The sequence below is a fragment of the Pseudorca crassidens genome, chromosome 13, assembly GCF_039906515.1.
Source record: "Pseudorca crassidens isolate mPseCra1 chromosome 13, mPseCra1.hap1, whole genome shotgun sequence".
NCBI classification, from domain to species: Eukaryota; Metazoa; Chordata; class Mammalia; order Artiodactyla; family Delphinidae; genus Pseudorca; species Pseudorca crassidens.
The window spans coordinates 15015091-15042563 of record NC_090308.1 but is presented as its reverse complement, the minus strand read 5'-3'; the positions used below and the strand labels follow the sequence as shown (position 1 = coordinate 15042563).

Genomic DNA, 27473 nt, shown 5'->3' with positions numbered 1-27473 from the left:
TTTCCAGGCTGAGTGGAGGGTGAAACCAACCGGGAAGATAGGCACAGGTTGAAGGATAAGTCAGAGAACTGGTTCAGCAAGAGTTAAGGTGGAGAGATGGAAAGTACCGAGATCTGTAATTGAAGAGGGGACTTCTGGAGTCCTGCGGAAAGGGAGGGCACTTCTGGATGATGATGAGGCTCTGGGGGCGGCTATGATTGTGTGTTACTGTTCTGGAGTGGAGGGATGGGTGATCAGAAGTAAAGTGGCGAGGAACTAAGGTGAGGGTGGAGAATGGATATCCACGCGTGCGGGGAAATGGTCCGTGCCCAGGCGAGGAGGAATGAAGTGGAGCAGTAAATGCGATGATGCTCATGAGAGTAGAACTGGGTGGAAAAGAAGGAGATCTGAGATTTCTGAGAAAGGAAAGTCTGGTTGCTCTTTGCATAGTTTTTGAAAAGTATTTGAAGCTTGTTCTCAGGGGCTATCAGCAGTGATTCGGTGCCCAGGAAATGAATGTGCACAGGTGTGTGCTTTGACTTAAGCATGAGTCTCATCTCATCAGGGTGTTGCGAGGTGTCGTAGCTCCTGCAGAGAGGCGACTGCATTTGCTTCATGGTTAGTCACTTGTTTGCTGGCCTTGTCACTGGCAATGCCCTTCTGAGCAATGGCAGTGTGTCTTTGATATGCCCCACCTGTTGTTTACCTGTCCCTGGGAAAATCAAAACTGCCAAAGGGCTTCTGAAAATCAGTTATTGGCCATTACAAAGTGAAACTAGGCTACAGACCTTCCTCTTTCTCCCACACTAGGGGTGTGTATTCCAAGCAGTTTTCCCTTTGTGTTTTATAATGGTTAATAGAGTCACAGTAGAATTGTGGTTTTTTGGTCCAAGTTCCTGACCCTTTTAGGTGTAAATAGATGTAAACGTTCTATTTTTTTTTAGCTACAGCTTCTTGAGCACACATACACTGTGCTGAGTACTTTATATTCTTATTTCACCCTTAGCAAAACACCTTATGAGAAAGGTCTTATTCTCCCCATTCTAGAGAAATAAAAACAGAGGCTCAGAGACGGAAAGTAAACTGCCCAAGTTTATGCAACTAGTATACGACTGAGCCCAGATTCAAACCCAGTTCTTCCTGAATCCAAAGTTGATCTTAACCACGTTATTCCTAGGGAAAATGAAAGCACACTTATTTAATATACTTTGTCCACCATGAGCTAATGATAATTTTCTATTTTATTTAAGCAGGATTATTACTAAGTTGAAGTTTTCTCTCTTCTCAAGACTGTTTCTTAAGTTATTTTCTTGAAGCTTTCAAACTATATTTACTCCTATCAAATAAAAGAATTACATAATGGGAACAAACATCAAAAAATGTACCACCGGGCTTCCCTGGTGGCGCAGTGGTTGAGAGTCCTTCTGCCGATGCGGGGGACACGGGTTCGTGCCCCGGTCCGGGAAGATCCCACATGCCGCGGAGCGGCTGGGCCCGTGAGCCATGGCCGCTGAGCCTGCACGTCCGGAGCCTGTGCTCCGCAACGGGAGAGGCCACGGCAGTGAGAGGCCTGCGTACCAAAAAAAAAAAAAAAAAAAAAAAAGATGTACCACAGTTCTACTGTTAACACAGCTGCAGAGGTTAGGTTCCTTGTAACCTCCTTCCATTCCTTTAATTCAGTGATAGTCTCTGGCTGACCCCTAGTGGAAAAATGTGGGAATAGACTTTTTTTGAATTAAATGTCAAGACCAGAAAAAAAAATACTGAGTTCTCGAAGTCAAGTTTATGGATACCAAGGAACTTGCTGGGAATTAGCCATATGGCCCATCTGTATACGTGGCATAGAAACTAAATTTCATCCAGATTAGTTGGGAATAAGGTTCAGGTAGAGACTGTTGCATTTTGTATATTCGCATGGTTCTGCCAATGCACCTCACGGAAACTGAGCTAACGTTTGTGTCTGAAATTAACTTCAACTAGTAACCTCAAACTCTGAATGTATGATAGAAATATCAGTGTCATAAAAATCTAAGCATTTGTTTTCTCAAAACTCAGGTGACTGCATTGTTTTGTGGTTTGTTTTTTTTTTTTTTTTGGTTGCCCCTTAGCCCAGACATTTTTACTGTGATATCATCACATACTGTGACAAAGTATTAGTAAAATTATTTTTAAAGTTATTTTTAGCATAATGTTTGTAGGTTCCATTACACTACCTTGAAAAATGAAAATGACATGAAAGAGGCGAGAAAACCTACCTAGTTTTTTTCTTCTTTGAATCCTCAGCAAGATGACTCATGTTAAGGCCATTAACTTTTCTTTTCACTGTTCCCTATACATTGATAACATATGGCAATAATTACACAAAAAGAAGCCTCAAAGCAATAAAGTTCAGAAGCTCGGGGGTTGAGTCGGGGAGAAGTTTGTATGCAGAGAAAGCAAGAGTCAAGGTATTCAGGGCCAGTCCCCTGCGGGAGTAAATGGTAACTAACTTGGGTTGAGTGCCTGTCATTTGGTCCTGGTAGCAACTTTGAAAGGTCGCTCCTATCTTACCATCTTAAGGTCGAAGAAACACATGCAGGAATATGAGAGCACCTGCCTCGTTAAGTGCTAAAGCCAGGAGCACAAACCATGTCCTCCAGGGTCCTTCTCCCACACCGCAGCTCTTTCTCCCCCTCTGGGAGATTCTAGGGCACACACAAGTGATGGTAGGTACAGGGGTGCTGGGAGAGTCAGCTGATGATAATTGCATAATATTTGGAAGGACAGGGGAACTGTCCAGCAACTAGTTTGCATTCAGCTCAGAAGACTTATAATGCCCCAAAGATACGGGGAGGGCTGCTGGTGTAGGTCCTAGGCCCTGTCCCTTGAGCCTTTGGCTCCATAGATCAGGGCTGGATTCAGTAGACTAGGGTTGGGTAGCAGGAATCTAGATTTTGATACGCTGCTCAGCCAGGTTTTTGAACCTTCAGTGAAAGTTTCTCTCCCTCCCTCTTATTTTCCCTTCCTCCTCCTACACCTCCCTGCCTGTGTCTCCTTCCCCTTCCCTCCCCCTCCTTCCCTCCCTCCTTCCCTTCCTCCTTTCTCTCCAGGTGAGGGCTGTAAGCTTAGCTCTGGGGCACCAGTGGTGCAGCAGCTACCACCCACACGAGGACGGATGCTCATCTGTTGGAATCCCTTGAACTATGTGTTAATGCCTAAAAGAAATGAGTTTTGGTTTTGTTTTTCTTTAAGCTTTTCCAAAACCACTCACTCAGGTGGGAGAAGACCCGTATTAGGGTTGGTAGTTTAAAGAAGAGACAGAAAAAGGTCACTGCAGTTATAGCTACACCTTCTTTCTTTCAGGCCAAGCAAGCAATACTTGAAATGGATGCCGTTCGTAAGTTTTGTTTTCTACACAATTTGAAATCTCATTGTCTCCTCGTCTCTCTCAAGTTTCTACAAGTTTATGGCAAACGTCCATTGTGGGAAAGTAGCAGCTCTCTATTCACTGTTTTGACAAACAGAGCCAGCAGACAGTATACCCTCTTTCTAACCCATTGGCTTGTTTCTACAATAATTTCTCGGTTCATCTGTGAGCTCCCCGACGGCTTGCCGCTGGTCTCTGCATCAACTCACAGTGTAAGATATGCCCCACCTCTGCCACCACCAAAAATGATGGTCCCACAATGCATTTCCCACCTCACTCCATTAGCGGAAAATCTATGTTGATTATCTGCAGTAATCACGCTAACTAGATAGGTATTGGTTTTCCAGATGCAGGTCACATTTTAAAATTACAACTGCCCCACATATGTTATTGTGTCTCTGGACTTCTCATAGCAGTCAGAGAATAAATATAAGTGAGGTCTTATAAAATAAGACCTGTTCGAAGCACTTATCACATCCTTGTGATCTCCCAGATTAAATAGAATTTAAAAAGAAGCAATAGCTTTAAAGACTTACAGCCAGGTCTGACAGAAACTTTTACTTAAAACTTTCTAAATAACTTACTTTTGAGGAATCTTTCCCCAAGAGCAAACGCTGATTCACCTACCCCACCCTACCCCAGCCCACCCCCCAGCCTGCTGGTTGTTAATTCTCCGGGGGGGGGGGAAATAAAGAAACATTACTGAAGTAGAAAAATGAACACCGCCACTGTCACTGAGGTTCCCCACTGCGCGTCCGTGAGATCCCGAGAAATGATGCAAGGTGATCCCCACCAGAGAGCTGGGCTGGGGCTCCTTGCCCTGTGTTCTCTGAAGCCGCTCATTTTATTCAGTGGAAATCTCTCGAAGATTCTTTTTACTGAGGTATCGTTGATTTACAGTATTATATAAGTTACACGTGTACAACAGTTTTTAAAGATTATACTCTAGTTGCAGTTATTATGAAATATTAGCTATATTTCCTCCGCTGCACAATGTACCCCTTATTTCTTCTATAAATATATATATATATATAATGTATATAATATATCTGGGCGCTCTGAAGCGAAGGCAAGGTCATGGATGGGCAGGTGAGAATCAGGAGAAAAGATGGAGGAAGATGGGGATCCAGAGAGGTCAGCTGTTCCATGTGAGCAGCTACATTCAACATTGTTTATTTATTCCCAGGCTCTGAGCTAGCTCTTGGACACCATTAAGATTCTGTGAGCGCACGGAATGATGTGAAGCCTCTAACGGTGCTATGTGCCTCTCTGCCAGGCCAGGCCTGGGCCAGAGCAGCTCAGCCTAGGAAAATAACCTTACTTGCCCTACCCTGACTTTGGTCTCAGCTGGCTGTGAACAGAGCAGGCCAGTCCATTGGACCAAATGGCCTCTGACCCTGGAGAAGTGTATGTGGTCTTTAACAGTCCTCAGAACTTTCTTGCACTTCAGATGCCCTTGAAGGGCCGTAACCCCGATTTGAAGAACGCCAGTCTACGGCCGTGTCCTAAAATTGTTTACCCTCAGGCTTTAGGTGCAGATGATCTTGGAATACGCTGCACTACTTCAGGATTAGACCAGAGTTTCTTAATCCAAAACCTGTGTACCCCTTAGATGAAATAAAATGAAAACCCCCTGTCTGGGAAGAGAACCTAAACCATTCATCACATGTTCAAAGGAGCCACGTCTAGAAAAACATGGAGAGTCGCTGCCCGGGAGGAGAACTTCCACGGGGGCAGGAAGGGCTCGCCTCCCTCCACCGCCACGCCGAGGACCAATGCCTCACAAAATTGCTACCTAGAGGGAATTCTCCATTTGGTTTTACCTTGACAGGGCCTCTGCTGTGGCCCATCACCGCAGTCTGTCAGGGGCCTTGGTAGCAAGTTCAGCTGCAGGGATTTTCATGTTCATGGAACTGACTGACCACTGTGGGTCGTAGAGCTGCAGATGAGTCTGAGTGGGTGTAGGAAGTTATCACACCCTACACACTTGAACTAACTTTCTAGTAAGAGTAGAGCCAATGGTTAGAGCTCTTTCTGCCAGAGGGTGAAAAGAAGAGAGTACAGAGAAAGAGTGCCTGTGTGTGCCTGGTGGGCGCTGGGCGGGGTCGGAGGAGGGGTTGCGGGCTAGCTTGCTAACACACTCCAGCAGTCAGTAAACAGAAGGTCTTGAGATGCATATTCAACACCAGTTATGGAAGGAGGGATTCTACCATGCCTGACGAAAAAGAGTAAATCCATAGGTATCAAAACAAGTCCTACCCATTTGCTGAGACGTTCCGGAACGCTTCCTTCTTATAGATGCATGTGGTTCTTACGTTACAGATTACCCAGGCTTCTGTTACAGTCCTGAGGGAGAGACAAAAGCCTTTTGTGGCTCTAAAGATGGTTCTGCTTCATATCGGCTAAGAAGAAAATCTGGTAAATAGGATGCGGTAATCAAGATAATTATGGGGCGTTAGTCGTGAAAGTCCCTTTCAGTGTGACAAAAAGGTATATTCTTTCCGGTTTCTGAGCACACCGCCAGTTTGAATACCTTTGAGAATGCCTCCAGGTGGGGCTCTCAAGCTTTGGTTCTAAAACTCTTTCTACTTAACTCTCTATTTTCCAGTGAATATAAAAAAACATGTCAATCAACTAAGTTCACCTTGTATAGCATGTTATTACCATTGGCCTGCAGGTACTTAAATTCTCTTTACTATCGCTAGTGAAAAATTGTATCCTGTAAATGACGCATCCCAGAGAGTATTCAGACCTAAAATTTTAACACACATTTGCTAAACCAGACTTCGTGTGGTATTCCCTTAGCCCTCGGATTTTTTTTTCCATTTAAATCGGCATTTATTGAGTATCTACCTAATTTCCTGCACTGTACTAAGAACTGGGAATGTACGAATAATACACAGGATTCCTGCTTGCAAGGAGTTTGTAGTCTAGTGGGAGAGTCAAAAAAAGGTTGAATAAATACCAGTTCATACAATGGAGCTGTAGTAGAGGTTGAAAGGAAGAAAGAGCGGGGAGACAAAGGAGAGAGGTGAACCCTCTAGGAAGGAGAGAGAAGGCCGTACAGAGTAGAGGACCAGTACCCCAGATGGGATCTGGGAGCTGAGGAGCCTGATGGGGTGGGAATAGCACATGCAAAGGCCCTGAGACTTGAGCCAGCGTACCTTAGATCAGACAGCTATTGCCAGTTGTTTGGCCTGGCTGCAAGGTGGGCCGGAGGTAGAGGTGGGCAAGGTCAATCGGAAAGAGATGTGGCTGGAAGTACAGATTGGGCCCTGATCGTGGAAGGCCGAGTAGGCCACGCAGAGGGTTTGAACTTTATCCTGCAAGCTATGGAAGGATTTTAAGCAATGAAATGTTTGCCTTTTAAAATGAGAGTTCTGGCTCGATGTGGAAAATGAAGTAGGCAGGGAGAATTGGTAGGAGGCTGTTCCTCTAGCTTGGGCGAGAGATGGTAAAGGTTTGGAATAAGACAGTGGTGATTGGGGTGGAGTGTTCCTGGGATCCCACAAGACCATGATGGATGAAAACAGGAGAAACTTAAAATGATGTCCTGGTCGCTAACTAGGGAGGGTAATGTGAGTGACAACTAAGATAAGAATCCAAATGGAAGAGCAGATGGGGGAGACTGGTGAGCTGCGACTGGGACGTGTTGAGTTTGCCGGGTCTATGGGCATGTTGGGGACACGTCAGATGGACAGTTGGCATCTGAGACCTGGAGCTTGCGGTAGGGCTCTGGCAGAAGAATATAAAATTGAACGTTATCCACTTATAGGTGGTAGTTAAAGCTCAGAACATTGCTCTACTAGTTGGTAGGGTTGGTTTTCTGTTAGGTGACCCCAGATCGCACAGCTTACTATTTATCCTACAGTTTTGATGGAGGAAATGTCTTGCTGCTAAGTATCTCTAAGCAATCAGGATTTAGATGAATTTGATAGAAAATTTCTAGAGCTCAATTCATTTGCCCATAAGCTAATAATTCACTTATAAAGAAAAAAACTTGATTTGGTTTTGCAAATGATGCTGGCCTTATCTTTTCGCTCAGAACCTTCCTCAAGATCGCATAAAGTTTTGAAGACCAGCGGTAAGTCCTAAAATAACTTTCTTTTTTCATTCTTGTTGATATCCACTAAGTCAAACCATACACACAAAAAATAAACACAAGATGAATTACAGATTGGCAGATTTGATTAATCCCATTATAAAATGTAAGGCTGAATGACATAAAACGTTTGCAGCATAGATAATGGGCATAAAAAGATGAATATCTGTGAATGTTGATGTTAAGAAATCCCATATATCAAAAAGAAAGGACAGGGGCTTCCCTGGTGGCACAGTGCTTAAGAATCTGTCTGCCAATGCAGGGGACATGGGTTCGAGCCCTGGTCCGGGAAGATCCCACATGCCACGGAGCAACTAAGCCTGTGCACCACAACTACTGAGCCTGCGCTCTAGAGCCCGCGAGCCACAGCTACTGAAGCCCGCATGCCTAGAGTCTGTGCTCCGCAACAAGAGAAGCCATCGCAATGAGAAGCCCGCGCACCGCAACGAAGAGTAGCCCCTGCTCTCTGCAACTAGAGAAAGCCCTGTGCACAACAACAAAGACCCAACGCAGCCAAAAAATTAATTAATTAATTAAATCTATTTAAAAAACGGACAAAGGACTCTTTTTTTAATAAATTTATTATATTTATTTATTGTTTCTGGCTGCGTTGGGTTTTCGTTGCTGCACGCAGGTTTTTCTCTGGTTGCGGTGAGTGGGGGCTACTCTTTGTTGCGGTGCGCGTGCTTCTCATTGCAGTGGCTTCTCATTGCAGAGCCCGGGCTCTGGGCGCGCGGGCTTCAGTGGTTGTGGCATGTGGGCTCAGTAGACGTGGACTCTTTTTTGAAAGGCAGAGAATATAATTGGGCAGTTTCACAGAAGAAACACAAACTGCCAATAAAATTTACAAATGGTCACCTGTATTAGTGATCAGAAAAATCATACATTTCAGTGAGATAAACGGAGAGGAGAAAGCTGTGGGCTTGGCCAAAAGAAAAGAAAAACAGGCACTCTGAAACTGTTGGTGTATAAATTTCTGCAACCTTTTTGGAGCAAAATTTGTTAATGCCCATTTAAATGGAAAATGTGTATTTGCTCTTGAACCAAAAATTTCAAATTTTTCACCCATAGAAATTTCACAACGTACACTTCCTGTATAGAAGTGCTCACCCAAGTGAGCACAGATCTATGAGTATCTGTGTTCTTTGCAGAGTTTATATAACAAGACACCACATAAAATGCCCATCTAGTGGGAAATAGTTTTAAAAGTTGTAGTAAATTCTGGAATACTACATGGAATATTCTGCAGCTGTCAAAAAGAATCAAGTACATATCTGTCTACTGATAAGAGTGTCTACATATATTTAGCAGGAAATTCAATTTTGCATATTGCACCTTTGAGAGCAAAAAAACTGTGCATTGTTGTGGGATTGGGGCAGTGGGCATGGGACCTGGGAAGATGAACATCAAACTTTTAAGTGTGGCTACCTCTGCAGGGTGGAATTTGTGGAGAGGGTTTGATCGCTTTTTACTTTAAATGCTTCTGTAATTAAACAGTGTTGAAAGATGAGACACACATGATCAGAGAATCGTAAGGGTATATATGAGGATGTGGCTGGTAAATGTCTCCCCACAAGTCCTCTTGCACCCTCCTTAGCACAGTGCCAAGGTGACCCTGTTGATAAATGCTATATCTTCAATGAAAGCCAATAGAATATTTAAAAATTAACAGAAGCATAATCTGATGTTTAAGTGAGTTTCATGGCTTAGGGCATGTGGATTATTTTTTCAGGTAATATATATTTGGGTGGGGGGAAGCTTTTGAAACGTATTCATATGAATTGGTCCATTGCTCTCAGGGATTTAAGGAAGATACTTATCACTCAGATACATGTATGGTTGTTTTACATGTAGTACAAGATCTATACTTGGATAACTGAGAGGCATTTTCTAAAAGTGAGGTCTCAAGAGCCCAGAGATGCTTGGGCTTCAATTATTAACAATAAGTTTAAAAGCCCTATAAAATGTGAGTGCTTACCTATGTATGAGAGAGACATTTTTAATCCTCAAACTTAAAAGATAAAAAAACTTTTATTTTTCAGAAACAGCACAAGACATCCAAAAGGTAAGTACTATTGGCATTTCTTATTTTGAAATGTTTACTTTAGGTGCCCTTTATACCTACCCTTTCCTTGTATGTCTCATCTGCAGCTAATCTTCCAAGTGTAAACAATTATTTTACATGTTGACATAGATTTAAGTTAGGGCTCGTCCTTATCAACTCTCCCTCCACCTCACCACCCCAGCTTCATCTCTCAGAACAAAGGCAATGATTTCTTCATTCTTCTGCCCCACCTCTCTATTCAGAAGCTAATACCTTAAGATGTAACACCTAGGCTTCCCTGGTGGCGCAGTGGTTAAGAATCCGCCTGCCAATGCAGGGAACACGGGTTCGAGCCCTGGTCCGGGAAGATCCCGCATGCCATGGAGCAACTAAGCCCATGTGCCACAACTACTGAGCCTGCACTCTAGAGCCCGTGAACCACAACTACTGAGCCTGCGTGCTGCAACTACTGAAGCCTGCGCGCTTAGAGCCCGTGCTCCGCAACAAGAGAAGCCATCGCAATGAGAAGCCCAGGCACCACAACGAAGAGTAGCCCCCGCTCACTGAAACTAGAGAAAGCCTGTGTGCAGCGACGAAGACCCCAACACAGCCAAAAATAAAATAATAATAATAAAATAAATTAATAAAAAAAAAAGATGTAACACCCACACAGGGCTAGTGTGGTGCACCCCACATTGCCCTGTGCCTCTGTGCATATAAGACTGAGGCTCTTGCATCCTGAGTATTTGCTCCCTTTTCAAAGCATCAGACTTCAAGCACAAAGATCCCCGTCTAAGAATATGGTCCTGCTGCTGGTATAAGAGATGTGATCATAGGTGGTATAATGAAACTTCACTATATCAAGCTTTGATTTTTCTCCCTCCAATAAAAGGTTAGGAGAGGCAGAATAAAAATGGTATGTTGTATTAGAAGATGTATATTCAAATTTATTACCTACGAACAATGCCTATTGTATCCTGACCTGGGCAAACCACATCCAGTATGCCTACTGATCAACTGGCTTACTTAACAGTGCTTAGGGGACTGAGCGCAGCTTCTTACTTCGTGCTCTGTAACTGTAGCAACGTGGCTGTGAACATCTCCCCCGCGATTCTACGTGCTCCACTCCTTGGCACAGGGCCAAAGTGACCCTGTTAATAAATAATGTATCTTTCAGGTTAGACGCCTAAATGTCTAAAAATCAACATGGTCTTATCTCTAAGCTATCTGCTTAAAATTACGGCATGTGGATTTTTTTCAGGTAGTACATATTTCTGTTTGGAAGCTTTTGAAATTTATTAACATGAATTGGTTCATTGTCCTGAAATATGGCATGAGATTTTGATTTTTTTAATGTACTTTGTTTTCATAAACAAACCCTGGGACGGTGCCCTTGTAAGGCAGCCAAGCTATGATCACGGAGCAAGCCTGGCTTAGTACCAGCTAGGGGAATCGCTCTATTAGTCCTAGAGATACAATCTCAAGAGCTTCTCGGAAACTTTCTACGATAGTGATCGAGTCAAGTCTCCATATGGGGACTAACTATACCTTATACAATCTGAAGACAAGAAAGAAAGAAAACACCAATGTACTTTTTTCTTAGTGGTAAAATTCCATCTCCTAACAAAAATGAATGTATACTAAATGCAGGGAGAGATTAAAGAGATAAAGAGATTAACGTTTCTCCTAGAATATACCTTCTAAAGCCGTGTTTGTGTGTGCGTGCATGTGTGTATATAGCGAGAGATAAAGCGAAGGAGAGAGGGAGAGAGATTTAGCTCATATATAAGCTGAGGATTAAGACATGGGTTCAAATCCATTTCTGCCGTTTATAAGCTGTATGACTGTATGCAAGTTGTTAAACCTTACCAAGACTTAGTTTCCTAATTTATGGAATTGTTATAAAGATTAAATGTGATATGTTTTTTAATGTGCTTAGTACAGTATTTGGCACAAAACAAGTGCCCCATAAATTAGCTCTTATTATGTTATTATTAAGTAACCGTAATGCTGAGAATGTGGAAAACTGTTCATCACGAGGGATCTACACTACTACTTCTGTGCTGTGTCCAATCCATATACTGATTATTTCTAAATCTAACAGCTTCCTCAGTTCTCCTGATGATTTATTTGATATAAACTTTCACCTTCCAAATTACTGCTAACTTCACTTCAAGTGTAGTTACCTTTTGGGAATTCCCTGGCAGTCCAGTGGTTAGGACTCTGCACTTCCACTGCCAGGGACACGGGTTTGATCCCTGGTTGGGGAAATAAGATCCCGCAAGCCACGCAGCGTGGCTGAACAAACAAACAAAAAAAGTGTAGTTACCTTAAAAATATACTTTGATATTAACAATTCGGGGTTTCTAATTTTCTAAAATGTCTGGGAATTTTTCTGGAATGAAAGATTTTAAGAAGGTATTACTTCTGGCTGTTCACAGAATTGTTTTGTTACACTTCCACAGTGTTTGATCATGATTTAACTAGCTAATACTAACTTGTTTTATTTTATAAAATGTAGTTACCGCGTACCTATATTTTATAAACATTTTACCAGTGCAGTCTGAGTAAGAGGAAAAGGGAGAGATATTAAAGGGTAAAGAAAAAAAACAGAAGAGCCGAAATATAATATATATATATTTGTATGTGTGCACATATATCTATATGTGTGTGTATTCATTTATTCCTAGTCTTCAAATAGTCCACATTTTTTTTTTTTTTTTTTTTTTTTTGCGGTATGCGGGCCTCTCACTGTTGTGGCCTCTCCCGTTGCGGAGCACAGGCTCCGGACGCGCAGGCTCAGAGGCCATGGCTCACGGGCCCAGCCGCTCCGCGGTATGTGGGATCTTCCCGGACCGGGGCACGACCCGCGTCCCCTGCATCGGCAGGCGGACTCTCAACCACTGCACCACCAGGGAAGCCCCACATTTTTACTATCTGAAAAAAATGAACAAAAGATTCAATGACTAAATTAGATGTTTTTAGCTTTAAATTTTTAATAGAAAAACAACATTCAGGATAAAATTGTATCTTTGCCCTCCCTGATAGACAGGCAGGTAAGCAGACAGACAGACATATTAATAGGTGGATATTCCAAGGTAATATGTATCCCAATTTCATTGATCAGTGATGAAAAATTCTTGCTAATTTGACATTTCCAATAGGTTACTATAGTGTTTTGACCAGAAAATATACCCCTGGTACTAATTAGTTTGAACCTGTCTTAACCCTTTCAAATCTTTGAAGCTAATCCCAGTACCCACAGAGGGCATCAGAGGGCAGTCCACTCCCTGTCTGCACAGTTGAGCTCCATCAGGAAAGGTTCCAAGTTATAACAGACCCATTGTTTTCTCTGATTAAAAATCATTAATGTCACTCATAATTTACTCCCTAATTGGCATCTAAATATTGCTTAATTAAATGTATTTTGAAAGAAAGTAGAAATTTCATTAGCTCAGTAGTGGATTAAATTAAATTCCTGCAACAAAGGCTCTTTTGCCTAGAATCTATAAACCAAGGCACTGCTGGTCAGGTTCATGCAGGTCTGCAGATTTAAAGGAAAACCCTTGGGGGTCTGCAGTCAGATCACCGACAGGGGTGTTTCTCGTAGACCAGAAGCCACAGTAAGACCGCTAAGAATCAAACCCCAAATAGAAATCAGATACCATGGCCCTTGACACCTATATATGTTCATTTATATAATGTTATTTACCGAGAACACATCGGAATTATTAGAAATATCTAAGAGTTTTCTGTATTTAGCCAATTCCCTGCAGTGGGGAAAGGTATTTGGAGTCAAACCTGGGTTTACATGCTAGCCTTTCCACTGCTGGGGGAAAACATGTTACTGAATCCTAAGAGCCTAGATTTCCTTACTGTGAAACTGGTACAATCATATCTAATCCAAAGAGTGATTGTGAACGTTAAGTTTGGAGAATGTCTTCAAATGGCCTAGCCTATTTCTAAGCAAATATCAGTTCCTGTCCTTTCTGCTCCTTTTGCAAAAAATCTGATGTGCTTTCCAACGCAGTTAAAATCGACAATGTTTGGGCCTCCCTGGTGGCGCAGTGGTGATCCGCCTGCCGATGCAGGGGATGCGGGTTCGTGCCCCGGTCTGGGAAGATCCCACATGCCGCGGAGCGTCTGGGCCCGTGAGCCATGGCCGCTGAGCCTGCGCGTCCGGAGCCTGTGCTCCGCAGTGGGAGAGGCCCCAACAGTGAGAGGCCCGCGTACCGCAAAAAAAAAAAAAAAAAATCAACAATGTTTACTGATCATTTTCTTTAAGAATATCACAGTCTAGGGGGAGAGGCAATGTGTAAATACAGGAGAACATCCTAAGTCATGTGTCCTGTGGTGCTACAATTCAATCGATATGTCTCTATCCTCCTCAGGTTTCCAGAGAGGAAGGGTCTCCCCAGCTGACTTCAGCAGGGCCGTCTCCTGCCCAGAGGAACAGTCAGCCGAGCAGTTCTGCCATTATCAACGTGCTTCGCGGGGGCGGGGCCGTCAGAAGCATCTGGACGGACCACCAGATCCGGCAAGCCTTGTTCCCCAGTCGGCGGTCTCCGCAGGAGAATGAGGAGGACGAAGATGATTATCAGATGTTCCTGCCATCCTTCTCCCCTTCAGATCTGAACTCTGCCCGACTGTGTGAGGACAGCACTTCCAGTCGACCTTGCAGTTGGCACATGGGACAGGTCGAGTCCTCGGAGACCCCCAGCTCTGGCCACAGGGTTGTGCGGCGGGCCAGCAGTGCTGGCGAGAGCAACACGTGTCCCCCTGACATGAGGAATAGGGACAGTGACAGCCCTCAGTATAGCTCCCGAAGGGAACTGCAGAATGACCCTAAAACAGAGGGGCTGGACGGGATGACTCCCTTCGGGTCCTCTGTAGAGCTGACCATTGATGACATAGACCATGTCTATGATAACATAAGTTATGAGGACTTGAAACTGATGGTGGCTAAACGGGAAGAAGCTGAAGCCCCTCCCCCCAAATCAGCCAGGGACTCTGCTCGCCCCAAGAGCACCCCGGAGCTGGCCTTCTCAAAGAGGCCGGCAAGCCCAGAGAAGAGCCCTCTGCACCCCCAGAGAGATGGTGCCTCCCCAGGCCGGGAGGCGTGGAACCAAAGCTCACGCGAACTCCAGGTCGTGGAGGAGAACGTCTACGACACCATCGGGCTCCCAGAGGCGCCCTCCCAGGACTTCAAGTGCAGCAGCCTAAAACGTCCCAAGAGGAGCACCTTCCTGGGCCTGGAGGCCGACCTGGGGTGCTGTGACAGTCTGAGGGCCTCTGTTTCCCAGGACAGCCTCCAGTTCAGCGAGGACGAGGCGCCCTACCCCCCGGGACCCTCCGGTAACGATTATCTGAGTTTGTTCTATAACTCCTTCGGCTGCAACTTGTCCATAGCGGATCGGTCCATCTCCGATAAACTGTCTGAAGAAGTAGATGAGATCTGGAATGACCTGGAAAATTACATCAAGAAAAACGAAGTCAAAGCCAGAGACCGGCTCCTGGCGGCGTTTCCCGTTAGCAAAGACGACGTGCAGGAGCGGCCGCTGGCGGGCAGCGCCCCAGAGCTGGGCGCGCGCTCCCCACGTTCCCTGCCCGCAGGCCGGGTCCCCCTCGTGCCGCCCAGAGACAGGCCGGGGCCGGTCTCCTGCACACTTGACCTAACCCCGGCCTCCAAAGACGGCTCCTGCCTGAGTCTCCACCGGCTGTCGCTGGTCAGTGACCTGCCGCCCGTGGAGAGTCCCTACGACGTGGCCAGCAGCAGCCCGTCCCCTGCAGACCTGAAGAACCCTGACCCCGGCATGGACACCGCAGACAAGACCAGGAGCAGGGTTTTCCTGATGGCCAGGCAGTACAGTCAGAAGATCAAGAAGGCAAATCAGCTGTTAAAGGTGAAAAGCCCGGAGCTGGAGCAGCCGCCTGGCAGCCACGTGCAGAAGCAGGTTCCCAGGGACCTGGCGGCCATCCTAGAAGAAAAGAAGCAGGGCGGGCCCGCCATCGGTATGTCTCCCGCGCTGCCCTTCTCCTTCCGAGGACTGGGAGAGAGCCGTGTTCTGGTTCTCAGTGTCCTTAGCACCGTGAGGGTGCTGTCACCCAGATGTTCATTCTCACAGAGAGACCCCAGACTCACAGATGAGGCCGGCCCTGCACCCACCACATCTCACCAGTGGGAGGCGATTGAGTCTGGAGGGTTTCCTGGTGTCTGTGACATCATCACTCCAGATATGATATTTGAAGCAGTGTTCTCTAATATAATCTAGAGCTGAAACATAGCCGTCAGGTTCAGTTTCAGTGTGTTAGGAGGGGTAGCTGGGTAGCAGGGTAAGAGTTTAAGGTTTGGACGAATACGGAATAGGATTGCTTTTTGCTCCGGAATCCTAACAAAAACGCCTACTCATCCTAACAAAGACAAAAAGGAGGGCTTTTTGCATGTTTTTTTTTAGCTGTTCACACTGTAACTCGGCTGTTTTCTCATGTGTTACATTTTCTAGTTGCTTTTTTGGAATAGCTGCTGTAATGCATTTAATACCGTCTCATTTGGTATTCTCCTGTATGCTTCCAAGAAATTTAATTTTGAGTCAAGCCTCCTTTTTGGGCAGAACCAAACCAGGATCACGTGCGTGATATTGGTACCATTAGGGTTTAGGAATGAGAGGATCACAGTTTGGCTTTTCCTCTGTTGTAAAGAAGTACATATCCCCTGGGTAGATTACACAGGGTTCTCAGTGGAAGGGCATGATGTGAATTAAGCACTGGATTGTCATGGAAAGAAAAAAAAACCTGAGGGTGCTGACTCTCACCTGAGGAGTTTTCCACCTCCAGACCCAGAGAGATTTCTGAGATTAGGGCCCAGGAACTGAATTTTTTTTTTCAGTGTGGACTTTTGATCCTGTTTTAAGAATCCCAGCCCTAGATCTTCTGACAAAGCATCGTCTCTGTATCAAATGAGAAGAGACAGTTCTCCAATTAAAAATAAAAACCAGATGGCTCAGTATCAGGGCATGTTTCGTTGGTTAGCTTGGTGGCGGCATGGCTCATCTGGCCAACTCGATGACACCTACCTCCTTTCTTTGGGACTGCTTTCTTAGGTGGAAAGCAGAGAATCAGAAGGGGGTATCCAAGTCCTAAATGGACTCACAAGTTGCATGACAAGAATCTGTAGGGAAAAACAGTTTTTTTAAGTTTGGGAGTATTTAAGAATTACCTAAGTTTACTCTTTTTCCAGAGCTAATCGCACAGTAATATTTCTTAACACGTAGGGAAGTGAAGGCCTGGAAATGTTACCTGAAGGATTTTACAGACCCTCTGTGACTTGGCCTTCTTTTTAAGTTAGATAAAGGTTAAATGCGATTTTTATATGAATGTGAGAGACTAGATCGCATATATTTTTCTCCTTGCAATAATATGCTTGAATTAGTCCCTTTTCCAACGCGAGTGTTGCTAAACTGTTGTTACACACAGAAAAAGTGACTGCGTTCCAGCTGCAGGCGGACTGTTTTGGAGTACAGATGGCACTAGAAGCAGTAGTGTGTTGGCAATGAAACCACTGACTGAATCTGGGCTAGGGTGCCTCAGAATGAGAGAAAATATAATACTGAGGTTTCCGATGATGATGGATTGATGAAGCCAGCAGACTGTTGTTTAAAAAGTGGTAATTGCCTGAGGCCGGTTGTTTGGAATGTGGACCATCCATTAACATGCGAAGCTCCAACCCTGTCAGAAGCAAGGTCTTCAATACTGAATCATTAGGGCTTACAACTGCCTTGAATAGTCTTTTTTACCCACCTTTTAAGTATGAATAGGTTTCCCTTTGGGGTTTTCTTTTGCTTCCCCCCCCCCCCCCCCCGCTTTTTGTTTGTTATTTCTGTTTTGGCTACTCCTGTCTTCTTGGGCTCCTGTAGGATCATAGCTCTGTGTCTGGGCCCTTTCTTGACATGGTGGGCTACTATCGACATTCTCTCCAAGAGAAGATCTCTCCAGAGTCATCTTCTGAGCCAGCCAGTGTCTCCCCCTGCTGGCTGGCAGGAGCGTGTCCCTAGGGCCTGCCATCTCTCAGACCTGAAGAATCTTCCATCTGGGTGGATCGAGACCACTTCCTGTGCCCACCAGGCTTTCAATCAGTTGACGTGATGACTCCTTTTCTCTCTCTTGTTTATCTGGGCACAGGACGTCGTAATCGAATGGACCGATTCTCCAGACTTCTCCGTATGGGCCTTGCCACTTTGCCAGGAGCTTGCTCTCGGTGTTGTGCGGAAGGAGGGGCGCCCTATTCACCTGCTGAAACTCTCCAGCACCTTTATTGAACGCTCCAGCCGGGGTCTACAGGCCCTGGGCCAGACTTCCGCCTGTAAATCACCCAACCAGGTCTAGCCCCTCCCACCTTTTGGAGCCTGTTGCGGCATGCCGGCCATCTTGTCCCATTATGCCTCACTCCTGACAGTCTTTGAGGCCAAGGAAGCCTTTGGGGTCCCCCCCCCACTCCTTGTTTTTTTGGTGATGTTCTCTGTGGGAGAAAACTCCATACAGGCTTGAGGAATGTTCCTCCTTGTGTAAAGTAGGGAAGGCAAGATAACATTTTATGCTTTGCGCTGCATCACAAGCAACATCAGAAATGTTGATTTTAATCTCTGTCTTGAAAACAGTAGAGTTCATACTTCTCTCAACAAGGATCACTTCAAATTTTTATCTGGAATGATAAGAATTCTACCTTCTAAACTTACAAAAGAGGAATAAACCAGAGATAGCCCTGACGTTGTCCCATTATGATAATGTACATGTTCTATAAGGACTATGAATGCCAGAACTAAGAATGAGGGGGAATTTGAATCCAGCTGACTAATACTGAGCTTTTTAGGCTAGAAGTGTCATCCTGGGCTGGCTGTTTCCTGTACATCGGACTAAGGGTATCTAGTTAATAACAGCCATCGCTCTGGAAGCTTGTCTCACGTTCATGTTGGCATCAAGCAAGTTATAGACTCTCTTAGAAGGTCAAGCTGAGACCAAAAAAACAAAAACTTAGATCGGCACAGTATAGTGTCTACTTGCGAGGTACTTTCTATTCCAAATTTATAAATGGTCAACTTTTTATTATCCAAAGATGAACTGTGCCCATTATGAGTTGTCTATAATATATATGTTTACATAGCATTTTACTAAAGGCTGTCTTCCTGCTTCCCCATTTCCGGCTGTGCCCAAATCGTACGCTGCCTTTCCACTCTCCGTGGTACAGTCTTGGAGCACGTTTACTCTTAACACTGTGTTTAGAATAAATGGAGGCAGTCCAAAAATTATCTGGGTAATTAAGTAGTTCTTGAGACCAATTTCTGCCTAGAGCTGTGCTTGGTTTTCTGTGGGGATTGTTCTCCAAGATTAAAAGCTCATGGACTAGATGGAATAATAAACCAGCTTAGATACAATAACTAGCAACACAAGATTGTGTGCAAGCATGCGTACACAACCAATAGCTAAGTATTATGGTGCATATAAGACTTCAGAGAAATCAGTTAGAAAAGGATTCATAGAAGTGATAAAGCTTATAGAGGGTCTTGAGAGGTAAATAGGATTTGATTAAGCAAAGGAAGAAGAAGAGAGTGTGATAAAGAAGAAAAAGGCATGAGAAATACTAGGGCTATTTTGGATAATACATGGTTTCAGATGATCTGGGCCACCATGTTCCAAAGTCAAGAGCTATCTGTTCTTACAAGACTTTACAGTTAAATTTTGATGCTGCAATAGTTTAACTGAATTTTTTTTTGATTAGATCTCACTGCTTTCTCGCAAATTGTCATTTTCTTGGAACTTTGTAGAAGTTCAAAGCCTTCCTGATTCAGCTGTGGGATCAGGCTCAGAGCCACAGTGTAGGTGAGAATGGCTTGGGAAGAACCATCTTGACTTTGAGGTGGGACTGCTAACCAAAGACAAGCCTAAAGGTCCAGCTACCACTGGTTGGGTTTCATAGTTAACGAAACATTGTATATTTCAGGATGGCTAACAAGGGCACCTTAGTGTCTATGTAGACTTTCAGTCTGTTAAGGGGTTACCAAATCTTAATTGGTATTGAGAGTCTTTACTATGCCCTTTAAGGAGTAATAGCTCAAGTTTTTGTTACTACAAATTCTAAACTAATAATCTCTGTCCTTCCAAGCAATTTGGACTTGAAAGTCTGAAGGCTCTGAATGAATGTAGGATCTATAATGAGAAGATAAACACTATTTATTCTGATTCTGGGGACTAAGGGGCAAGTCATCTGAGGGAGTTGCAGTTAAAGGGCACACAGAACAACAGCACATTGTTTTCTGTCCCCATAGAAGGCAAACTTGAAAGAAACAGCAGAAACTCAACTAAATATTTAGTTTAAATTCAAGGAATAATTTACTAATAACAGGTTACTAAAAATATAAAGAGGAAAAAATTATAATGTCACTTGCTGGTCATCATATATAGAATAGATGCCCTCTATAGAGACTGCGTAGATGTGGTCTGAGTGATTTATAGGATTCATGGAATTCTTTGATTCTAGGGTGGTCATGTGGGTACCTGGATTGGGAGGTGGGGGGATTGGGACACGGCTCTTGAAATGGACATCTCTGGGCTCTCTCTTTTTAATCATTCCTGACCCAAGAGAATTCTCTGTATCTATATCATGGTTCTGTTAATGTCTTTAGAGATGTCTGTACTCAGAAGTGAAGTAGAGAGGATAGTGGCCTCATAGCTTAATTTGAAGGGGCAATAGCTTTCGTGGAAATAACGGTAAAACCCTGTTCTGCAACCAGTACTAGAGAGCATTAGATTACGGATTGTGTGCACAGGATGGTTCATTCTTAATGTCTTGGAAGCATAGATTTCAGTGCCTGGCTTCTCAGTGATAGGAAAGGAGGTAAGGATCAGTCAGTACATGTGGTTTTTTTTTTTTTTTTTTGCGGTATGTGGGCCTCTCACTGTTGTGGCCTCTCCCGCTGCAGAGCACAGGCTCCGGACGCGCAGGCCCAGCGGCCATGGCTCACGGGCCCAGCCGCTCCGCGGCATGTGGGATCCTCCCAGACCGGGTCACGAACCCGTGTCCCCTGCATCGGCAGGCGGACTCTCAACCACTGCGCCACCAGGGAAGCCCAGTACATGTGGTTTTGAAGGGAGGACCTCCTGTCAACATCCCGAGACAGTGGCAGTGGAGGGCTGCCTGGAAACAAGAAGTGCGGGAACAGCCACCGGGAGCAGATTCTGCTGGGAGTAGTTGTCCGAGAGCAATCAAGACCGGTGAGGCAGGGGTAGCCATGGCAGGGTGGATTGTAGTCATGCTTCTTTTAATGACTACTTGAGTTATTTTTCATTGACCAGGGTTTAAGTGCTGACTCTTATTTTTATGTTGCCTGTTTTTAGCACTGACACACAATTCCATGCTTGTAAATAACACTAGAAATTGTCATTACAAACAGGGAACGCTTGTGGACCTGCTGTTGAAATAAATAAAATAATCCAGAATTAGATCAAGTGAAGTTTTAGGTGGCTTTTTTATTAAACGGGATGATTTTATTAGTTTGTGTTGCTTCGTATTTGATGATTTCTTATCCTCAAACTTAACTTAAAAGTCCTCTCTACCGTTTAAATTTTTTTAATATGTTGCTAGAATGTTCTTATTTTTTTAAATCTTTGCATGTAGAAATGATCCTGTATATATTTATCATTTTAATATTTGCCTTCCAGGTGCCAGGATTGCTGAATATTCCCAACTGTATGACCAGATCGTATTCAGAGAAACCCCCTTTAAGACTCAGAAGGATGGCTGGGCCAGCCCTCAAGACTCCTCCAACCTCAGCTCTGCATCACCTTCCCACACCCAACACGGTAGCGAGGATTGGCTTTTGCATTCAACCTATAGTAATGGAGAGTTAGCAGATTTCTGTCCCCGGCCAGAGCAAGACTTGAAGGCAAAATATCCCACTTTAGAGATCAATACGAAAAGTACCCCAAGACAACTGTCCGCAGCTTGCTCCGTGCCTTCTCTCCAAATCTCCGAGCCTCTGCTGGGCTCCGTGCAGAGACACAGTGTGGTGGTCAGCCAGCCCAACAAAGAGAACTCCTGTCAGGGCCATCTTTACAACTCTCTGGGACGGAAAGGAATCAGTGCTAAATCTCAGCCTTATAACAGGTCCCAGTCATCTTCCTCCATCCTGATAAACAAGTCCTCAGACTCCATCAACTACCCTAGTGAAATGGGAAAGAAACAGCTGCTGTCTTTACACAGAAGTTCAAGGTGGGAGAGTCACCAGGATTTGGTGCCAGGTATCGCTGACTCAGGTCAACAGGGCACTGAAAAACACTCAGATCTCACACTCCAGGACTCACAGAAAGTTCTGGTAGTAAATAGAAATTTACCTTTAAGTGCCCAAATAGCTACCCAGAACTATTTTTCCAATTTCAAAGAGACTGAAGGAGATGAAGATGACTATGTGGAGATCAAGTCAGAAGAAGATGAGCCAATAAGCAGCAAACTTGGACCATATCTGACATCATACAATGATTCTGACAAACTGAATGACTATCTCTGGAAGGGGCCACCTCCCAATCAGCAAAATATTGTCCAGTCTCTAAGGGAAAAATTCCAGTGTCTTAGTTCAAGCAGCTTTGCCTAAGGTTCTTAAGACTAGCTGCCTGAATTAACTTCTTACTGTGCTCATGAATTAGAGATACTGAGAGATGTTTTGTATGTACCAGATTAGAACAGTTTTGTAATAACCAGAGATGTAAAGTATACTTTCTTTAACAGCACAACTTTTTCAAACAGCTGGCGATCCAGCCAGGATTGTACTGTAGCAAATGTTAGCATCTAACACTGTGTTTTCTGATGTTGATGGTCTTCGTGTTTCATGTAAGTCAATCTTACTTGAAAATTATAGGCTTTTTTTTTTTTTAAAACATGATGGCCATGGTATTTTTTCCCATATCCTGACAGTTAGTGTCCAGACTTTAAGAAATGCAATAATCATTTCCTATTATCCAGAAGCCACAGGTATACTAGGACTCAAAGGCAGCAAGGAGGACTTTTCACGTTTTTTAAAAAGAAAGGAAACTAAAGCTGTTTAAAGGATTATGCTTACCTCTGACATTTTTGTTAAATTTGTGCCAAGACCCTAGAATAACTTAAACGAGGGATCTCTAATCGGAGTATTGTCTAGGTGCCCATTTTAGGGTTTCTATGCTGGCATTCCTGCATCTAGTTCATTATAAGGCAGAAAATATGTAACTATTGGAAATTAGAATGTATCATGACCAATTTTCTGTAAGTAAAAATCCTTCCCTGTCTTCCTGAACAAGGCCTGGAGAATGTGCTGCTCGTCAATTATTTTACATTTCATGGGGTTAAATGAATGATTCCCTTAATGGTTTAAAACCAAGTGCAAGAAAATGCAAATTGACTTATTAGAAAAGATGGGTTGACATCTGGGTACAACTTGATTATCTCATTATATGACAGTTGGGGATGGGGAGAAGATAAAACCCTTCACTACTTTTTGTGCCCGTTTCTAATCAACACGAAGTAAACCATAAACTAAAATAAAGCAAAGCGCTTTAAAGCTACTCTTCCCAGAGCAGTTTTTCAGATGTCCTTTCATGAATTTTATACTCAGCCAGATGACCTGGTCCCAGCCTTGAGAATTTTATTGACTGTAGTGAAATTTATTTTCTAAGCCAGACATAAAAAGGGGGTCTTGTCTCATTGTTTGGGGGCATATAGAAGAGCAGGATCTTTGGTTACTAAATTCTGACTCATCACATCTTTTAAGTTGTAATTATGGTCTTTGAATAGTGGTTCATTGTGATATTATGTACTAATACAACTCTTTATGGAAGGAAACAAAAACAAAAGCAAGACCTTGTGAGTAAAACACAAAATTAAAGAAGCTAAAGAGAAAAATGAAGGCAGATTTATTGCCACTTTATAAAAATATTTTATTGAAGACTCCAATCAATGTAACAAGGATGTTTTCTCAAACAGTGGCTTTCGCATTCTCACTTTAAGCCATTTTACATTCTGTGGCCTCTTCCCCACCCTCTCAGTTTTCATCTTAAAAGATATGATAATCTGTGTAGGGAAAGGGGATCTGGGCTTTTCATTTAAAGATAAGCAATGATATTGATTTGAATCAGTGACATCTACCATAATTCTTTTTCTCTCTTTAAGTGCTATGCCTCTTTTTCTTAAAAACATAAAATGTGACCATCCTTATTTTATACACAGGTACCTAAGGCATTCATTTTCCTTTTTAAGTAACAAAAAATAACCTAATTTTCTTCTTTCTCCATACTGTACTTTCTTCTTGTAGCTTAGAAAACAAAGTCCATATTGACGAGCATTGTTCCGGAACGATTCCTTCTTTCATTGCCCTCCTTTAAACATGGTATGAGTTTTCAAGAATAAGCAGTATCAGAAAAGAGAAGCACCGTAACTGAGTATAGATTCTCAGACTTGCTAGACGTATTTGTAAGGGCGTTTACAAAACAAAGTTACCTGACTTTTCTTGTCCCGGGAATGCAGTTTCCCACTTCTCTGCTTTTTGGTTTGTAAGACCCAAATTCTGTATTATCCATGTTGCTGTGGTGTCTTCCTCTCAGAAATTATTAATTCTCCACACCAATGTCCTGTTGCACGACTTTGATGTCACTTATAGGAACACACCCTGCTGCACGGAGGCTGCTGTCATACTGTATAAAATGTCTGTATGGTTGTCTTTAGGTTCTAGGACAAATCTGCAGTTCTATACATCCATTCTGTCAGCCAGGATACAGATTTTGAGATCTGTGTGTATATATATAATCAAGTTCGTATTTTCCCTCAAAGTTATTCAATGAGTGCTTTTGTTTAAAATAGTTTCTTCGGGAGGTGGGGTAGGGATGTATATAATTGGGGGAAAAGAGTTATATGTACTTAAATGGATGTCAAGTTCTTACTAGGTCTCTGTACTGAAGGTTCAATTTTTTTTTAATAAGTTCACTTTTCACCTACTCTATTCTTTGTGCAAAAAAAACCACCAGAAAAAACAAACAAACAAAAAACCATGCATCTAGGAAAACATAGTTTAAATACTGTATATATGATAATGAAAGTTAGTAATGCGCATTATTTAATAAAGTTTGTAAAGTACAAAGTAAAATACAGTGTGAATTAATGTGTTAATTCTAGAAAGGTCAAGATTTTCTGAACTATACTCAGTTATAATACTTTGCCTTATGAGCTGTGCAGAAAATGGTTCAGGGTAGAATTCCCTGGCGGTCCAGTGGTTAGACCAGTGGACTCAGAGCTTCCACTGCAGGGTGCACAGGTTCAATCCCTGGTCAGAAAACTAAAATCCCACAAGCTGAGCAGCATGCCCCCCCCCCAAAAAAAAGAAAATGGTTCAGGGTAGTGATGATATACCATGTTTCAGTGGCCTTGTGACTGACCATTTTCTGTATCTTTTGATTACTTTTCAAATATTGAATTTAGCCTGGGATTATCATACCCTTCTCTGAAATTCCCCTTAGACCGAGTGCCTTTCCAGGTAACTGGTTTTGATGGTGTGAGGTCATAGAGTAGTCTGACTTGCAGCTGTGGGGTTAAAGTCAGGTGAGGTGGAGGGGAAGAGCCCAGAATGCTGAAGTTTTTTTTGGTGCCAAAAGACAAACTTGCCCACTTTACTCTGGTGGTGCAAGCCCACGGGCAAAGCTCACTTTGCGTATCTGTGAAAAAGAACAAAGCTTGATTTTCCGGACAATAGCTTATTCACGATGCATCACACAATAGGAAAGGAAGGGAAGCAGTTCCACTTCATTAGTTCTAAAACCATGTCTATTCAGCTCAAAGGTAAAAGAACAGGGCTTGGACAGTAAGTAAATCATCCGCTCTACGGGGCAAACACAAGCCCGCAAATATTCTATTGTTTGTATGGCAAGGTATGGCTCTCCATGTAAGCATCACAAGACCATGGGTAAGCAGATTCCTTCTTGTACAGACTAGTTAAATCAGAGGCTGTAAACTGGTGGCCCAGAGTCTGAATCTGGTTTCTACAGTTTTAAAAAGGTTTAACATGAAAATCCAGATTTCCGCCTTAAAAAAAAATTATTAGATCTAGCCTGTTTTGGGGCTGGCTTCTGATGAGGTGACTCCGAGATCTGAGGATGGAATTTAAAGGTGAAAATCATCCTGTAAGCCAATAGGGTAGCAGATCCCTGGAGAAAGAAACAGGCGAGGAAGCCATTTGGGGCCTAAGCCACTCTGGGAGCTCAGCCTGGCCAAAACGCTCTCCTTGAACAGGTCTCAGTACTTAATGATCTCAAGGGAAACAAAAGAACAAACTGTTATTAGGCAAGAGAAGTAAAAACAGCAAAGTCCTTATCAGTTGTAAGGACTCCCAGTTCTCTTTCAATGGTAAAGATTAGCCTGAAGCCTCAACTACCTGAAGCCCTGAACATAAGAGATGACGTTGTCGTGCTAGCTTCCTACCTGTTGGTCTTGCCAGTTTTCCCCATTTTCAGACTTGTGCACCTCCATCCTCCCAAATCTTAGCCGGCATAATATTTCTAGACACAAAACAATCCAATCTTCTACAAAGTCCTCCAAATCTGTCTCTGCCTTTACAGGAGCTGCTCCCTTTTCCTGCGTGACCCTCCCACTACGATCCAGGAGAAAACCTGCCAGGTACGCAACACTCAGCTCAAAAATCACTATTAAGAACTGTGGAGGGTAGCGTGAAAGCATTGGTTTCCCTTGCTTCTCCAGGCCCCCGGGGGCCTGCAGAGCATCCCAAGTACGTGCTACACGCACACAGTGGGTTGGTTTCACAGCTGAGGAATACTGGATTTAGGAATCTTTTATCTTAAAGAGCTACTGGCAAACCTGCCCAATTTTTGACCCTGGAGGGAGGCATTATCTTTACACTGTGGGCAGCAAACATATCTGCCCTCTGCCCTGGAGGGAAACACTCTCTATTTTCCAAGGTCGTTTGTTATGCAAATATCCTTTCAACACTAGCCCAGAACAAGACCCATTGATACAAGACAGGAAGAGATGCAAAATGCAGGAAACCCATTGAGAGTGTCTCAGAACAATCACATTGTTACCCCAAATTGGGTTCCCCTCTTGGTGGGTGTCAAGCTAAAAGACACAACCATGCCAAAGGTCCGGAGAAGGATTTATTACTTGCAACAAGTAAGGAGAACACCAGGGATCTTAGGCAAAGCAGCGTCTCCCCTAACAGCAAAGTTGGGGAAGTGTTTAAGCTAAGGGTACATGCATATTCATGAAGGGGCTTGAGCAAGAGAATTCAGCATAGAATTGGGGCAAAGGTCAACAGAGGCCAAGCTTTAGTTGATTGAAGTCAGAAAAGGTCAACATCATCATCCTTTAGGTTCCAATTGATCTGCTGGAAGCTTCTTGTGACTCTCCAGGTCTAGGAAGGTGTTTCTTAACACTAATAACTCTCTGAAACGTTAGGCTTTATAGCTTTCCATCAACATGCCTGTGTTCTACTATACAGTTCTGCACAGTAAACTCTGACACCCTGACACCCGAGCTTGTGTCTGTCTTGTTCAAAGTTGATTCCTTCACCACATGCCTAGCATAGAGGCTGGTATAGAGCAAATGCACTCTCACTCTCTCTATATACCTATAAATATCATATTAACTTCAGATATATATATTCCTTATTCTGGAAACAAACTTTCTTTGACCTATGTCCAAATGTCATCTCAAAGTGCACTGAAATTATATCCACTAGGGAAAGAATGTGAGTTAGTTAGTGCATTTTTAAGGGCTTCAACACAATAGAGCCCTTTCTCCCAGGGTAGTTGACTTTTCCTAAGTAAACCAATATATATTTGAGTTTGGGATAAACAGATTCAGACGTATCTATCTCCAAATGAGATCCTGACACTTCCCCATGAACCAAACCTGGGAA

The 27473-nt window shown here is 43.5% G+C and overlaps 1 protein-coding gene across 3 annotated transcripts in view; it reads left to right on the top strand.

The window, feature by feature from the left end:
- Positions 1-24692, top strand: part of PLEKHG1 (pleckstrin homology and RhoGEF domain containing G1) — a 228083-nt gene extending 203391 nt beyond the window's left edge. For all 3 annotated transcript variants that reach the window (XM_067701771.1, XM_067701772.1, XM_067701773.1), the window contains 6 exons: positions 3322-3355; positions 5708-5803; positions 7431-7469; positions 9530-9552; positions 13923-15543; positions 21244-24692. In XM_067701771.1, coding sequence (XP_067557872.1) covers positions 3322-3355; positions 5708-5803; positions 7431-7469; positions 9530-9552; positions 13923-15543; positions 21244-22172 — 2742 coding nt within the window. In that variant the 3' untranslated portion in view covers positions 22173-24692. The remainder of the gene's footprint in view (positions 1-3321; positions 3356-5707; positions 5804-7430; positions 7470-9529; positions 9553-13922; positions 15544-21243) is intronic.
- The last annotated feature ends 2781 nt before the right edge of the window (positions 24693-27473 follow it).